This window comes from Leuresthes tenuis, unplaced genomic scaffold (genome assembly GCF_036924035.1).
Source record: "Leuresthes tenuis unplaced genomic scaffold, fLeuTen1.0.hap1 SCAF_8, whole genome shotgun sequence".
In the NCBI taxonomy this organism is placed as follows: domain Eukaryota; kingdom Metazoa; phylum Chordata; class Actinopteri; order Atheriniformes; family Atherinopsidae; genus Leuresthes; species Leuresthes tenuis.
Window position 1 is genome coordinate 37,176,471 of NW_027325362.1, and position 14,562 is coordinate 37,191,032.

The following is a 14,562-nucleotide window of genomic DNA, read 5'->3' on the forward strand; positions in this document are numbered from 1 at the left end:
GCTTCCAATTTCAATTTACAGTATGACCAGTACATTTTAAAGTGACAGAGTCGGTTGATGGTTCAGAGCTATCCTGAGTCTAGCTCGTGTTTTACATAATTTATCATTTTAATAAAAGTGTAAATTTACATACTCCATATGGTCTAATTGGATCTTATATTTGGAATATAACATACAAAGCTTTTCTTATTAAACAGACCTTGAAAAAAGACCGTTTATATTTCCTCTGTTGTTTCCTTCAATGATTTAGAGAGACAAGTGTGTCTTATCTTGTTTGATTTGGCACTGTCTTCAAGGCTTTGGCCTTGAATTTGATGCATAAAGACCTGGCCCTGGTTAAGCTTTGCACCTTTTCTCACAACTTGTCATTGAGATGCATGGCCACTGCCGAACCAGAGTGTGCTGGTAGTGCCCTCCTAACACAGCTATGGATTGTTTTTTGTGTCTCTTTCTGTTTACAGTCATAGGCCTGACTTTGCTTGCATGGCAGTTGAAACTTAAGTCTACAAAGGAGCCTCCCTGTCTCCCAGCACTACCTTTGATTGGCAGTCTGCTAAGTCTGCGAAGCCCACACCCTCCTCATGTGCTTTTCAAAGAACTACAGAAAAAATATGGACAGACATATTCTCTGATGATGGGTTCCCACAGAGTCATCATTGTCAACCAGCACATGCATGCCAAAGAAGTCCTGCTGAAGAAGGGAAAAACATTTGCAGGGAGACCCAGAACTGTGGGTATATGTCTTAATAGTTCTTTTTGCTTCTTCTTTGTTTCCACAGGAGTTATTTATGTTTTGTTAATTTTGTTTTCTATTCATTCTATTCTATTTCTATTTTCTTGTGTGAAAAAGGTAACAACAGATGTTCTAACCAGAGATGGGAAAGACATTGCATTTGGAGACTACAGTGCTACCTGGAGGTTACACAGGAAAATAGTACATGGAGCTTTGTACATGTTTGGAGAGGGTTCTGCCTCCATAGAGAGGATCAGTGAGTACATTTTGCACTCATTACATTATAATTACTTTCACAAGACTAATGAAATGTACATAGTTTTATGGTTGCAGCACTGACACTTGCCTCTAGATGAGGCTTTTGTCAAGCATATTATTACACAAATTATATGGTATCATTGATATTAATTTCAGTGGAAGTGAATGCATCAAGATATTGCATACATAATTTAGACTATTTTGCTGAATAAAATCATTTATTTAAAATAGAAAAAATATACATGAAAAAAAATGTAAAACTGGCAAGAGGATAGCACTTATGCTTACATATGGAGTATAAGTGAACCCCCCAAGATCCAATAATGTTCTGTGAGATTAATTAAATACATGTAGTCATAGCCCATAACGAAGCCCAAACCTTTTGCCCTGTTGAACATTTCATCTCACTCAGCTCTATGGTTTACAGGAATTAAGTGAGCACAAATTAAGTGAATCTTTAATTTTTAGACTAAGCTATAAACATATCACTAACTGGAGATGTGTCTTGCTCAGTCCATGCAGAAGCCCAATCTCTATGTTCCATCCTGTCAGAGGCAGCAGCTGTTGGACTGGCACTGGATCTATCACCCGAGCTGACTCGGGCAGTCACAAACGTAATCTGCTCACTCTGCTTCAACTCCTCCTATTGTCGAGGCGATCCAGAGTTTGAAACCATGTTGCGCTACAGCCAAGGCATCGTGGACACAGTGGCTAAAGACAGCCTTGTAGACATTTTTCCCTGGATACAGGTTAGATACTCAAAAAAGAAACAATACACTTTCAACATGAACAATAAACCCATAAACATTTGAGACGGGAGATGGGCAGTGGTATAAAGTGCAGGATATACATGCAGGATATATGTACCCATATATTTTACAGAATTTTACAGTAATTACCCAGTTGTTTTACAGTCTGTTGTTCTGCTGCACCAAAGAACAATAGAACATACCTCTAATGACCATTCATAAGAATAACTTTACGCAATGACTATTTACAATGACTAATGGCAGCTATGTGTTATTGGTCATCATGCTGCAAATCCCTTTGGATTTTGGTGTTTTTATTTTTAGATAACTTCTTCCAAATCACTTATGATCACATTCAGAACTGGGATGCAAGTCAGATTTCTTACCTTGGGAAGCAAAGACTTGGTCTGTCTAAATAGTAGTTTTCTTAACTGGATGAGTTAAAAAGGTTTAAAAGTAATTTTCTTATTGATTCTTACTCCCTGATGCCAAGCCGAAGGATATATCTGACAATGTCCAGCTATGGTACTACAAGCTCATGATTTGGAAGCACTTTCCAAGCTGTCTACAAGAAGGGATAAAGCATGTCCTAAGAAAGCTTAGCTTATTCAGTGTTTGCAGCATGAGAGTACAGTCTACTGTTGAGCAAAGGTATCAACACCAGTGACTCAGGGAAGCTTACTAAACAAATAAAGTAAGCTGGTTCTATGGTGGGGACTACCCTGGAGCCCCAAGAACTGATGCTTATACAAAAAGGAAAGCTGCACAAGTCATTAAACATAATGGAGCACACTTCACACCCTCAACATAACATAGTGATCAAACAACAAAGTGTGTTCAGTAAAAGGCTTCTTTGGCTCCGCTGCAACAAATTACAGGTCTTTTATGTCAGCAGCTATTGTTTATAGTTACACAATTACTTTCTTACAGTTACTTATTAGCTTGAATAAGGCAACTGGACTTAAAGTAAATCCAGTTTCCCTTATTCAAGCTCTTATGATTACCATGACCTGATTGACTGAGAATCTTCATCAATTTATGACTGATAGCTGTTATTGATTGTTATGCTGCAATTCCCTCTGTGGGATTAATAAAGTATTATCATTATTTTCATTATTATTATATGTAATTGTCTCTTTGTACATCAGATTATAATAAATCAGTGACATCTGTCTCTATGTCACAGATTTTTCCCAATGCAGACCTGCATCTTCTAAGGCAGTGTGTTGCAATCAGAGATAAACTTCTACAGAAAAAGTATGAGGAACACAAGGTACAGTCTCCAATAATCATAGTCAGTGCTGTCAGTAAAGGAAAAGTACATTTCAGAGTGGTATACTGATTTGTACTTCTGAGGAAAGTGTAGAATTAGCACACTTTCAATTTATTCATATTAACTGGTTATGCAAGCTTCCTCTTGTTTTAGCCAATGGGCAATTTGGGTGAACATTGAAATATTTAAATTTTGAGTTTCTTTTTCCTTATATTAATTCGTGTTTTATTCTTACTATGTCTTGGTTTGGTGCAAAGCTCCCTTTAATCCAAGATATTTTTCAGAATCAAATTCAGCTATGATATTGGAACTCTGTGCAACTCCACTTAAGAAGTAAATGCCAACATATCCCTTAATTTTATTATTCAAGAAGAAAAACCTTGAATGAGTATGTGATTTTTTTTCCATTCATATTTTGTGATGAGGGCAAAATATGGCCTCATCACAAAATATGATAAACACAATATTGGCCATTATCTAAGGAACCTAATCAGTCTGTGTTAGCATGCTAATGTCTATACTTCCCTCTTACAGTAATGTGGCTGTCTGAGTTTGTCATTGTTATGGCACAAAGATAAAGTGACGTTACACTCAAGTTCTGTTTGCTACAGCATAGCTCTATGCTAAATATGAATCTCATGAAACATAGTATACAGTTTATTACGATTGTATGTGTTCTGTACATTAACAAAGTCCTACCTCCCAGGCTGACTACAGTGACCATGTACAGAGAGACTTGATGGATGCCCTGCTAAGAGCCAAGCGCAGTGCTGAAAACAACAACACCACAGAGATTAGTGCTGAGTCTGTGGGTTTCAGTGATGACCACCTCCTCATGACAGTGGGAGACATCTTTGGAGCCGGTGTTGAAACCACCACCACTGTCCTCAAATGGGCTATCACCTACCTCATCCATCACCCAGAAGTAAGGCTGAGGCCACAGCGATTTATACAAGGGGTGGGTGAGGTTACCGTTGGGTGTAAAATATTTCTAATCGGAAAATTTTTTTCACCCTCACATATTATTTGTTAGGTAAATAGAAATATTAGTAGTGGTATTTATACCTGTTTGCTGATATATTATGTCTAGTCTAGAATATATTTGGTTGTGTCTTTGCATGGGTGTGTGAGTCTGACTTTTTTTTCTTTACAAACAGAATTTAGATGCTTTAAACTGTGGGTCCTGTATAGCCTACTATATCCAACTCTGACTCGACTGAAACATAGTGTTAAAGTACAGTTACTGTTAACTACGCGTGTACGTGTTTATCATGGCTGCCTTGAGTATCCTGCATTTGTTTAGAATATCAGTTGCGCACTTTCTCAGAAGTTAACATCTGTAAGCTTACTTTTTATGTTTTCGATGTTTTATATCATCAATTTCTTGCACCTTGTTTGGTTTAGGGGTTTCACATACCATCTACGATACTGCCACTGTCCCTTTTTCTGTTGTGACCTTAAGATCAACAAAATGCTAACCTCTTGTTTATCAGAATGCTTCTGCTTACATCCTGTAAATCCGGCAGCAGCTTCCGGTCTGAGTGATCAGGTGTGCTCCCTTGTGGAATCCTATCACAATTTATTATTGTTTTAATTAGTCATTGATGTTCAACATTTTCTTTTCTTTTTTTTTTAAACAAATTGTAGGTACAGAGACGTATCCAGGATGAGCTGGACAGTAAGGTCGGGATGGCCCGCTCCCCTCAGCTTAGAGATAGAGGTAGTCTGCCTTACCTGGAGGCCACCATTAGGGAGGTGTTACGGATCCGTCCTGTCGCTCCCCTACTCATACCCCATGTGGCCCTTAGTGACACCAGGTACACTAAACATGATATTCATTCAGAGCTTTTTATACTTGTGTTTTCTTCTTAAAGATAACTATCTTTGCCATAGACAAAAATTTTAAAGCTACAATGATTATATTTGACAAGATTTTTTCTAAGAACACTCTTCTCTGACCTCTGTAGTATTGGGAATTTCACAGTGAGAAAAGGAACACGAGTAATCATTAACCTGTGGTCCTTGCATCATGATGAAAAGGAATGGAACAACCCTGAGCTCTTTAATCCTGGTGAGAGGAAACTTTGGTCCAATGTAATATATTTCTTTCAACAAAATGTGAAGTTTTTAGTCAACTTCCATAAAACCAAAAACTATCAACATCAGATGTAATGTGTATCCCACGGCAGAAAGAAATCTTATATATTGCTTAGGATAATTCAGATTTCATGCAAAAATTAAATATGGATATGCAAAAATGACAATACGCATATCAATACCACTTCAGATTCATTGGTAATTTATCTATATTTATTTTTTTAACCCATTGTTCACATGACCACAATACATGAACAGTTTAGCTCTGCTATCCATCAGATGTTATCCATCAGATTCATCACTGTTATCATCAGATGAACCCTTCTGTTATTACTCTGCAGGCCGATTTTTAAACAGCAAAGGCGCAGGTCTGACCATGCCATCATCCAGCTACCTGCCATTCGGTGCCGGGATTAGGGTTTGTTTGGGTGAGGCCTTGGCCAAGATGGAGCTCTTCCTCTTCCTATCCTGGATCTTACAACGTTTCACCCTCTCCATCCCACCAAGTCACTCTCTTCCCAGTCTGGATGGCAAGTTTGGTGTGGTCCTCCAGCCAGTCAAATACAAGGTTAAAGCCACACCCAGACCAGGTTGGGAGAGATACCAGTGCAAGGCATGTTGAGAGTGGTGGCATGTTTTCCACAGCTGTGGCTCTATTATGATTTGACAGAGCGTGAAGCTTTTTTTTTTTTTTTTTTTTTTTTTTTTTTTTTTTTACAGCAGAACTTACGTCACGAGCCAGCAAATAAAAACAGCATTTACATGATAATAAAATAAATTTAATTTAAACTTGAATTTAAATAATTATTTTAATTTATTGGCTATGTTATACAATATCAACAAATTTGCAAATTTTCCAGTAAAAACTGGATGAAGAAGTTATCTATGCTGCCATTAAGTACTTCACTGAATAATGTAAGAATATTAAAACCAGTCACATGTAAATGTGAAAAGTGATTGGATCAGAATACCTTCACAATACCTTAATTTACTCCTTTATTTCTTGCTGTCCAATCGTTATCAGAACACCACATGTTAGCACCAGATCTGTACAGCTGCATAGTGACATAGCACCACCTTCAACAACAAGAAGGCAATTGTTACTTAATTTTGCACATGCTCACACTAAACATTCGTGATGTTTCTTTTCTTTCTTTATTCAATTTAATCAATTACATAGTTTTATTTTTGGCTGCTGATCTAACATTGCATAATTTGGGCTATTTATGTCTCTAAACTGTTTGAATTAAAGCACATTTCCCTCATAAAACATGATAAATCATCAATAAAGGCATGTGTACAGTCTTTCAAGCTCCTATTTACTGCTCAACATGCTCAAGAACTCAAGCTAAATTGTTTTGATAAAGAAAGTGAAGCCAAGCAACAGGATTATGGTATGCGGAAACAAAGACTGGGACAGAATGGGAGGGATGCTTTTGCTGAAAACAGGCCTGTAAATGCTTCCATGCGTGGAATCAAAGATAATTCACATTTCCATTCAAACATACTGGAGATGCAAGCAAATTACAGTAACAGAAACCATCTCATTGAAAGAGAAAATCAAGTGTTGACTTACTAGGTTCTTATCTGATTCTTATTAGGTCTTATAATTGAATATGAAACCTTTGCTACAAATGAAAATGGACCAGATTCAATGGATAATTCCCTAAATTCAACAATTAACCTTCTAATACTGGCTCAATACCTAATAAAGAACCATCTGATCCATATAATCCCTATATAGACCAGTGAGTAGTGCTGACCAACATTCAGTTGTTTCATTTATATAGCGCCAAATTACAACAAATGTCATCTCAAGGCACTTGAATAATATAGTCTAATTCAACCCAATTGGAGTTCAATTCATTGTAATCAGAATCCAATTAAATCCAATTAATCAATTTCAAAATAATCCAATTCATTCATATAGAGCCAATTCAAAACCAATTTCCTAGCTAAGGAAACCAACAGATTGCACCGAAGAGTTTCGGTGCAGAGGAAAAAAACTCACAAAGTGCTTCAGATAGCACCGTCAAGGTATCTAGTTAAAATCATGAAACAGGTACACACATAAATAAAATAAAAAGACAAAGACAGACAGACAGAAACAGTCAAAATAACACTACGACTCCTTAAAAGCCAGCCTGAACAGGTATGTTTTAAGATGTTTTTTTTTAAAATGTCCACGGTAGCTAAGTCTCTCAGGTCCTGAGGAAGACTGCCTGCACAGCCTGGGTGCGACAGACTGGAAGGCTCTGTCTCCTCTGGTTATGCACCTCGTTCGACGCACAACCAGAAGACCCAGGTTGGGAGACCTGAGAGACCTGCTAGGGACATGAGAGCGAAGAAGTTCAGACACGTAATCTGGTGCCTGACCACAGAGCGCTCTAAAAGTCAAAATCAAGACTTTAAAATGAATCCTAAAATTAACCGGAAGCCAGTGCAGCGAAGCCAGGACAGGTGTTATATGGCAACTCCGCCTAGATTTAGTCAGCAGCCTGGCCGCAGCGTTCTGCACTAACTGCAAATGATTAATCGCTGCCTTGCTGAGATATGTGAATATGGAGTTGCAGTAGTCCAGCCGAGATGACACAAACGCATGAATTATCAATTCTAGCTCGGCCTGCGACACCATGGTTCTCAGTTTGGCAATGTTTCTGAGTTGGAAGAAACAAATACGAGACACAGAATGAATGTGTTTGTCAAAGGTCATATGCTGGTCAAAGATATTGCCCAAATTTCTCAGGGAGGAACATACATTGGTGCATATAGACCCAACGTAGTCTTTCACAGCAGAAATACAACTGTCTGGTCCAATAATGAGAACCTCAGTTTTTCTGGTATTTAACTGAAGGAAATTGTTGGACAGCCAGACCTTAATAGCTGACAAACAATCATGCAGCACATTCAGACCATCGATTCTGTTGGGGTTAAAAGAAAACTGTAGCTGAATGTCATCAGCGTACATGTGATAAGAGATCCCCTGGAACCGACTTATGATTTCACCAAGTGGTAACATGTACAAAACAAATAAAATAGGACCTAAAACCAAGCCCTGGGGCACTCCACATGATAGGGGAGCGGACGAAGAGATAAACGAGCCAACAGCTACTGAAATGGTTCTGCCAGAGAGGTACGAGGCAAACCAGTCAAGGGCCCTGCCTGACATACCAACATGGTCCCTAAGCCTGTCAGTAAGGATGCCATGATCCACAGTGTCAAATGCTGCACTGAGGTCGAGAACAGTACATTTACCGGTGTCAGACGCCATCATGATGTCGTTAGATACTCTAAGAAGAGCTGTTTCAGTTGAATGCCTCTGACGATAACCGGACTGGAATTTGCCAAAGCTGATTAGCTGATTAGCCACAGCTTTCTCCTGGATCTTTGACACAAAAGGCAATTTAGAAATGGGTCTAAAGTTTTGTGGAGAAGACAGATCCAAGTTGGGCTTTTTAAGAATTGGTTGAACAATGGCCTGTTTACAATAAGAGGGGAAACAACCAGAGACCAGTGAGCAGTTAACAATATTGAGCAGAGCAGGACCAATGGATTCTAAGACTTTTTTCAGTAATGATGTGGGTAATACATCTAATGGGCTGGAGGTCTTCATACCATTCACTAGCTCAGTTAACTGTAACGGGGAGATGATGATCAAGTATTGGCTGCCGCTTACATGGGGTGGGGAGACGGGCAGTAGCAGGGCTGATGCTTGCCCTGATGCTGGCGACTTTGTCAACAAAAAAATGACAGCAAACATTGTTTCCATGCTAATATAATCTAAAAGAAAATTTCTAAACTGGTTAATACACAGATTGTTCTTCGCTTTCCAGTTCATGAGAATAGTTTTCTTTGTGATACATAACACTGAGGACCATGTGTGCTAAGCTAAATTCCACGTTGATGTTGTGTTGTCTTTGGGATCTGCAACGTTGAAGCTGGAGTGGTTGTCTTCCATTGCAGATGTTACAGAGACAGTCTTAACACCTGACAGCATGTTATGGTCTGGTGGCCCACTAACTATGACTGTAAGTTGTCTGTACATATCCGAGCTTGGATATTTAATTCCACACCAATACGTGCCTGCATCAGTGGGTTTGACATCAGAGATGGTGATTTGAGCTCCGTTTGAATTTGGGACTTTTGTTATTGTGAAGCGGGGATCTCTGTTTGGAGCAATGGTTTTGTCAGTGGTGGCAACGATCAAGTGCCAATCGTGTGGGCCGCAGGGGTCTCTGCATAGGTATTTGTCATACTTGGCATAATATGCCTGAACCCTAATTTCAGGATAAACGAGGCAGGTGAATGTTGCACTTTGTCCATCTGTCAAAGTGACAGTCCTGGCAGGTTTGTAGGTGTAAGCCTCCATCAGCTGCGCCAAACATGACAGCATCAGAATCAGGTGATGCATGGTGGAGTTTGGTGGAACACGTTTAGTTGGTGTTTGTTGAATTTACAGAGTTGAGTCCTCGTGTTGTCCTCCTCGGCGTCTGTGCGTCCTTGCACCGTCTGTCCTCCTCGGCCTCTATTCGTCCTTGTGTCGTCCGTCCTCGTCCGTCCTCCTCGGCCTCTATTCGTCCTTGTGTCGTCCGTCCTCGTCCGTCCTCCTCGGCCTCTGTTCGTCCTCGTGTCGTCCGTCTTTGTCCGTCCTCGTGTCATCGTCCTCCTCCGTCCTCCTCGGCCTCCGTTCGCCCTCACCCCATCCGTCCTCGTGTTGATCAGGTTGGCAGCTTGGCTCCTCCGTTGCCTCGGGGATCTTCCTGCAGTGGCTGGCGTGAACCCATGTTGCCCTCTCGGCTATCTTCACAGCGGTATGTGTCCTCAGAAGCACCTGGAATGGACCTCGCCACCGTTTGGAATGCCAGTGCTTCCTTCGTAGGTCCTTTATCACCACCCAGTCGCCAGGCTGGAAGTCATGGAGTGATGTGGAAGCTGGTGGTGGGAGGGCTGATTTCACCTGCTGCGAGATCTGAGAGAGAGAAGAGGATAAGTTTTTGCAATATTGTAACATATTGTCCTCACAAAGGCCAGTGGAGGGGAGTGGTCTGGTTACAGGTTTTACTCCCAGAGATGGAGGTCTGCCAAAAAAGAATTTCAAAGGGACTCATGTTTACTATAGATCGTTTCCTCATTCTCATATGCATTAGAACAATAGGCAAGGCTTTTGTCCATGGCAGTCCTGTTTCCTCACAACACTTGGCCAATTTTGATTTTAGAGTGCCATTTTCTCGTTCAACAGCACCTCCGCTGGCGGGGTGATATGCACAATGTTGTCTGAGGTCAATAACGAGAAATTCACTGATTTGGGTTATGGCAGAATTGACAAAGTGAGAGCCATTATCGCTTCTCAGTTTAGTTGGTATTCCCCATCTGGGAATAATCTCTTTTAGCAGAGCCTTTGCTCCTAATTGGCAGAACCTAATTGGCTACTCTAGTGTTTTGCTGGAAATACTTCAATCTATTTTGACCACGTCAACTATTACTAAGCAGCATTTCTTTGCTGGTGACAATTCTATGAAATCCATCATTAAGTGTTCGAATGGTCTGTCTGGTGATGGGTGAGCGGCGTGTGTGATTGTTTTGGTTTTACCTGCGTTATGCGTTGCACAAACCATGTCTACAAAGGTTTCAAGCATAAACTTCTCTATGAGAAAGAACCACACTTGTGGTTGAGCAATAAGCTCCTTTTCATGAGCTCTGCACAATTTCGGATTTTGCAATTGAATTAACTCCTTCACTCAAAACAAGTCAAAACTTTTTTGTGCTTCATATTTATCTATCTTTACATACATTTCAACAACAAAAAACGTTACACTTTGCAGTATAAGCAAGAGCAACACCAAAGTTCAGGAATATGAGAATAAGCTTCTTTTCATGAGTTCTGCCCGTTTTCGGATTTTTGAATATAATAAATTATTTCACTCAAAACAAGTTAAAACCTCTTTGTCCTTCATACTTATCCATGTCTACAAAAGTTTCAAGCATAAACTCCATATTACCCTCTGAGAAAGAACCACACTTGTGGTTGAGCAATAAGCTCCTTTTTTAAGAGTTCTGCACAATTTTGGATTTTGCTATGGGTTAGGCTTGAGAGTTTTTACTCAGTGGTCTCCCTCCTACGCAACCAGCTGGTTACCATGGAGTTTGGTGTAGAAACCAAGGGGGTGCACGCTCAACTCGTGATCTAGCTGAGAGCTGCTGCGTGTAGTGCCATGGTCTTGGAGTAACTCAGGAGACCCTGGGAAACTCTGTGCAATTTGAGTTGTGTAGCAATGTGGGTGCAATAGACTCAGGGTCCTTATGGTGTGTGTTATGTGCTGTTAGGATGGGGGGGGGGGGGGGGGGGGGGTAGAGAGAGAGGATGTGTTATGTTTTTGGATTGTGGTGTGCTGTGGGTGCGATAGGAAATTGAATTTCCCTTGAGGTGAGTGGTGCAAGTGTTTGAGTGTGTACTGTATGAAGTAGGCTCGAGGCCCTTGGTTTGTGTATGTGGAGCGGGGAGAGAGAGAGAGAGGATGGGGAGGACTTATGGTTAGGGCTAGGGTCCTGTGACCTTAGGGTAAGGATAAATGACAGGGAAAGGCCTGAGACAAAGGAAACAGGTGGTCAGGTAAGGCTGAAAGCCGTTAGTTTTAGCCAAAATTGTTGGACTTATGAAAATTAATTTTCCTGTGGCTTAGCTTGAGTAACCAGTAGAATTGTTTTTTGGGGATCCATTTGATTTCCTCCATTATCCCTTCTGGTTTTTCCTTTTCTTCTCTGTCCAGGTTCTCCTCGCGAGAATGCACATGTGGAATATATGCGAATAGAACTGTTGTCCATATAGCTACGTCGTTTGGCTCCATTGTTGTTTCTTTGTTCTAACTATCTTTAGTATTCGATCTGGCCCCGTCTGGTTTTGCTTTCTATTTTGTTTCCTGTGGTTTGAGTGTTTTTAACGCTGTTAGTGTGGGGATGCCTGTTGTATTTCCACACTATCAGGTAGCTAGGCTGTTTTCTTTTTGTACAATTTCAGGACTAATTCATCAGTGGTGTACCACAAGATCAGCGAACGTTTCAGCTGTTTATCACCATACGTTCTCCCTTGTGGGGGCCCCCTGGTTGATCAATTCCAGGGTTTAGTCCAGTGTCCAATTTTTTGGTGATTAGGTGATAAAGTTTTTATCTTTTACCTTGCCCTGGTTTCGGTTTTTATTTTATTGGGTTTTTTGTTTTATGGTGACCAAAGGGTTGCCTTCGTTAAAGTTTGTGTCCGATGTATGTACGATTAAATATATGCATACATAGACATATATAACCCCAAATTGAGGACAAAGAGACTTAAAAGCATGGATAATAATTCCTTTTCATTTAAAATGACTCACGTGAATCTCAGGAAATGAAAACCGACCCGACTCCGTTGCGGGCTGGACACACAACAGGTCCTGTGAGGCAATTATGAGCATTCCGTTTAATTAACTTATCAACAGGTTTTGCTGAAGTAGTCCTGAGAAGTAACTTTGCTAAACAGTTTATCTTTTCCAAAGTTGGCCGCAATTAAGACCGAAGTCCGACGCACAACGGAAGATGGGCATTTAAACTGCGCTCTTTAACTGCAGGTCAGCTGGGAGCGGAGAAGCCGCGACGCCATTATGCAAACAGCAGTGTACTTAATGAGCCCCACTTGTTAAAGGACGGCTCTCAAATAGTTCCATTAAGAAGTCTAAAACCGGGTGAAAACATACCATAAAAAGTCCAGCCACAACTGAGAAGTTCCTTCGTCCACAGAAATAGCCTCCACGAAGTCGTCCCGAAGAAAGAAAATCCAGGAGAAGTGGAAAAGTCCGCACATCGGCGTTAACAAGCGCAAATAATGATGCAGACTGACTGACACCAGGTAATAGAGCAGGGCTGCGCAGCCCCTCCTCTCTGCATCACTCTCGACTGGAACTTGAGCAATTCCAACTGTGGCCAGGAGATGGAGCCAGAGGCACTCTGTCGGCTGTGTTACACAGCACAGGCCATCAGAAAGTTGATTACAAAAAGTAGGAATTGAACCTCTTGTCCGTTTCATGTCATTTCTCCTCCAACCTCATGCCCTAAAGAATCCACACAGCAGTGTTCAATCCGTAGAAATCTGAAATAGCGCATGGAACATGAGCAATTCCAACTGTGGCCAGGAGATGGAGCCAGACTAAAAAGTGGCACTCTGTCAGCTGTGTGTTACACAGCACAGGCCATCAGAAAGGTGATTGCAAAAAGTAGGAATTGAACCTCTTATCCGTTTCATGTAATTTCTCCTCCAACCTCATGCACTAGAGAATCCACACAGCAGTGTTCAATCTGTAGAAACCAGAAATAGCAGGAGCAATACCAACTGTGGCCAGGAGATGGAGCCAGACTAAAAAGTGGCACTCTGTCAGCTGTGTGTTACACAGCACAGGCCATCAGAAAGGTGATTGCAAAAAGTAGGAATTGAACCTCTTATCCGTTTCATGTAATTTCTCCTCCAACCTCATGCACTAGAGAATCCACACAGCAGTGTTCAATCTGTAGAAACCAGAAATAGCAGGAGCAATACCAACTGTGGCCAGGAGATGGAGCCAGACTAAAAAGTGGCACTCTGTCAGCTGTGTGTTACACAGCACAGGCCATCAGAAAGTTGATTACAAAAAGTAGGAATTGAACCTCTTGTCCGTTTCATGTCATTTCTCCTCCAACCTCATGCCCTAAAGAATCCACACAGCTGTGTTCAATCCATAGAAACATGTAATAATCCACAGGACAGACGCAAATGTAAATGGAGAATTGGAGATGCTGGTATGGCACTATACCTGGAGTGTTTGAGAGCCCGTTCTTCCGAGGCTCTGGCAAGGTTAGGTGAGAGACTCTATCACGATGACCCCCCCTGACTCATCCAACGACAAGCCAGTTGAAATGGGGAGCCAAAGGTAAGGCACTGGCCGTCGCACGTCATCCGCAGCCCTCGTCGCCTTATAATGACCAGTACCATGACATCTCCAATAAGGTGAAAGAACATATGCATTAATGCCCATGTACACAGTCATACATGCACATCAATCCACATGTGAACCAGGAACCGGAGGAGACAGAGTCAGGGAGAGGGTGTCGGACCGGACTGTATCCCACTCCCCCGCCTTACCAGGCTGTACACTCTGCCACCTCCACTCCCTCCAAGACAGGAGGGAAGTGAAAAGGAGGAGAGGAGATAGAGTGAATGTGTGAAATCTAAAAGTGATATTATGTGGACCTGTAACAGAGGTGAGTGAAATGAGAACTGTGATTTTGGGGGTACACATCGTCAGTAGTGGACCTTGGGATCACAGGAAGGCTTATGAAAATTAATTTTCCCGTGGCGTGTCCCGGGGAAGGACTTATGGTTAGGGCTAGCGTCCTGTGACCTTAGGGTAAGGATAAATGACCGGGAAAGGCCTGAGACAAAGGAATCAGGT

General features: G+C 41.3%; 1 protein-coding gene across 3 annotated transcripts; it reads left to right on the plus strand.

Moving 5' to 3' along the window:
* Positions 1 to 141: 141 nt before the first annotated feature.
* On the plus strand, positions 142 to 5,787 carry LOC140313517 (steroid 17-alpha-hydroxylase/17,20 lyase-like). 3 transcript variants are annotated; one of them, XM_072391624.1, is made up of 9 exons: positions 142 to 730; positions 851 to 989; positions 1,544 to 1,740; positions 2,065 to 2,145; positions 2,927 to 3,013; positions 3,720 to 3,938; positions 4,661 to 4,830; positions 4,981 to 5,084; positions 5,452 to 5,787. In XM_072391624.1, the coding sequence occupies exons 1-9, from the start codon at positions 428 to 430 to the stop codon at positions 5,730 to 5,732; spliced, it is 1,581 nt and encodes a 526-aa protein (XP_072247725.1). In that variant the 5' UTR covers positions 142 to 427; the 3' UTR covers positions 5,733 to 5,787. The 3 variants fall into 3 exon arrangements, with proteins under 3 accessions (XP_072247725.1, XP_072247726.1, XP_072247727.1); XM_072391625.1 differs by lacking the exon at positions 2,065 to 2,145 and having other exon boundaries at positions 145 to 730; positions 1,505 to 1,740; positions 5,452 to 5,785; XM_072391626.1 differs by lacking the exons at positions 2,065 to 2,145; positions 2,927 to 3,013 and having other exon boundaries at positions 145 to 730; positions 1,505 to 1,740; positions 5,452 to 5,785.
* The last annotated feature ends 8,775 nt before the right edge of the window (positions 5,788 to 14,562 follow it).

Excerpts from the sequence above, each read along its gene's own strand:
- LOC140313517 (XM_072391624.1), top strand. The coding sequence starts at position 428 with ATGGATTGTTTTTTGTGTCTCTTTCTGTTTACAGTCATAGGCCTGACT. Across the intron at positions 2,146-2,926 it reads CCTTGGGAAGCAAAGACTTG|ATTTTTCCCAATGCAGACCT; the intron begins GTCTGTCTAAAT and ends TCTATGTCACAG. Across the intron at positions 3,939-4,660 it reads ACCTCATCCATCACCCAGAA|GTACAGAGACGTATCCAGGA; the intron begins GTAAGGCTGAGG and ends AACAAATTGTAG.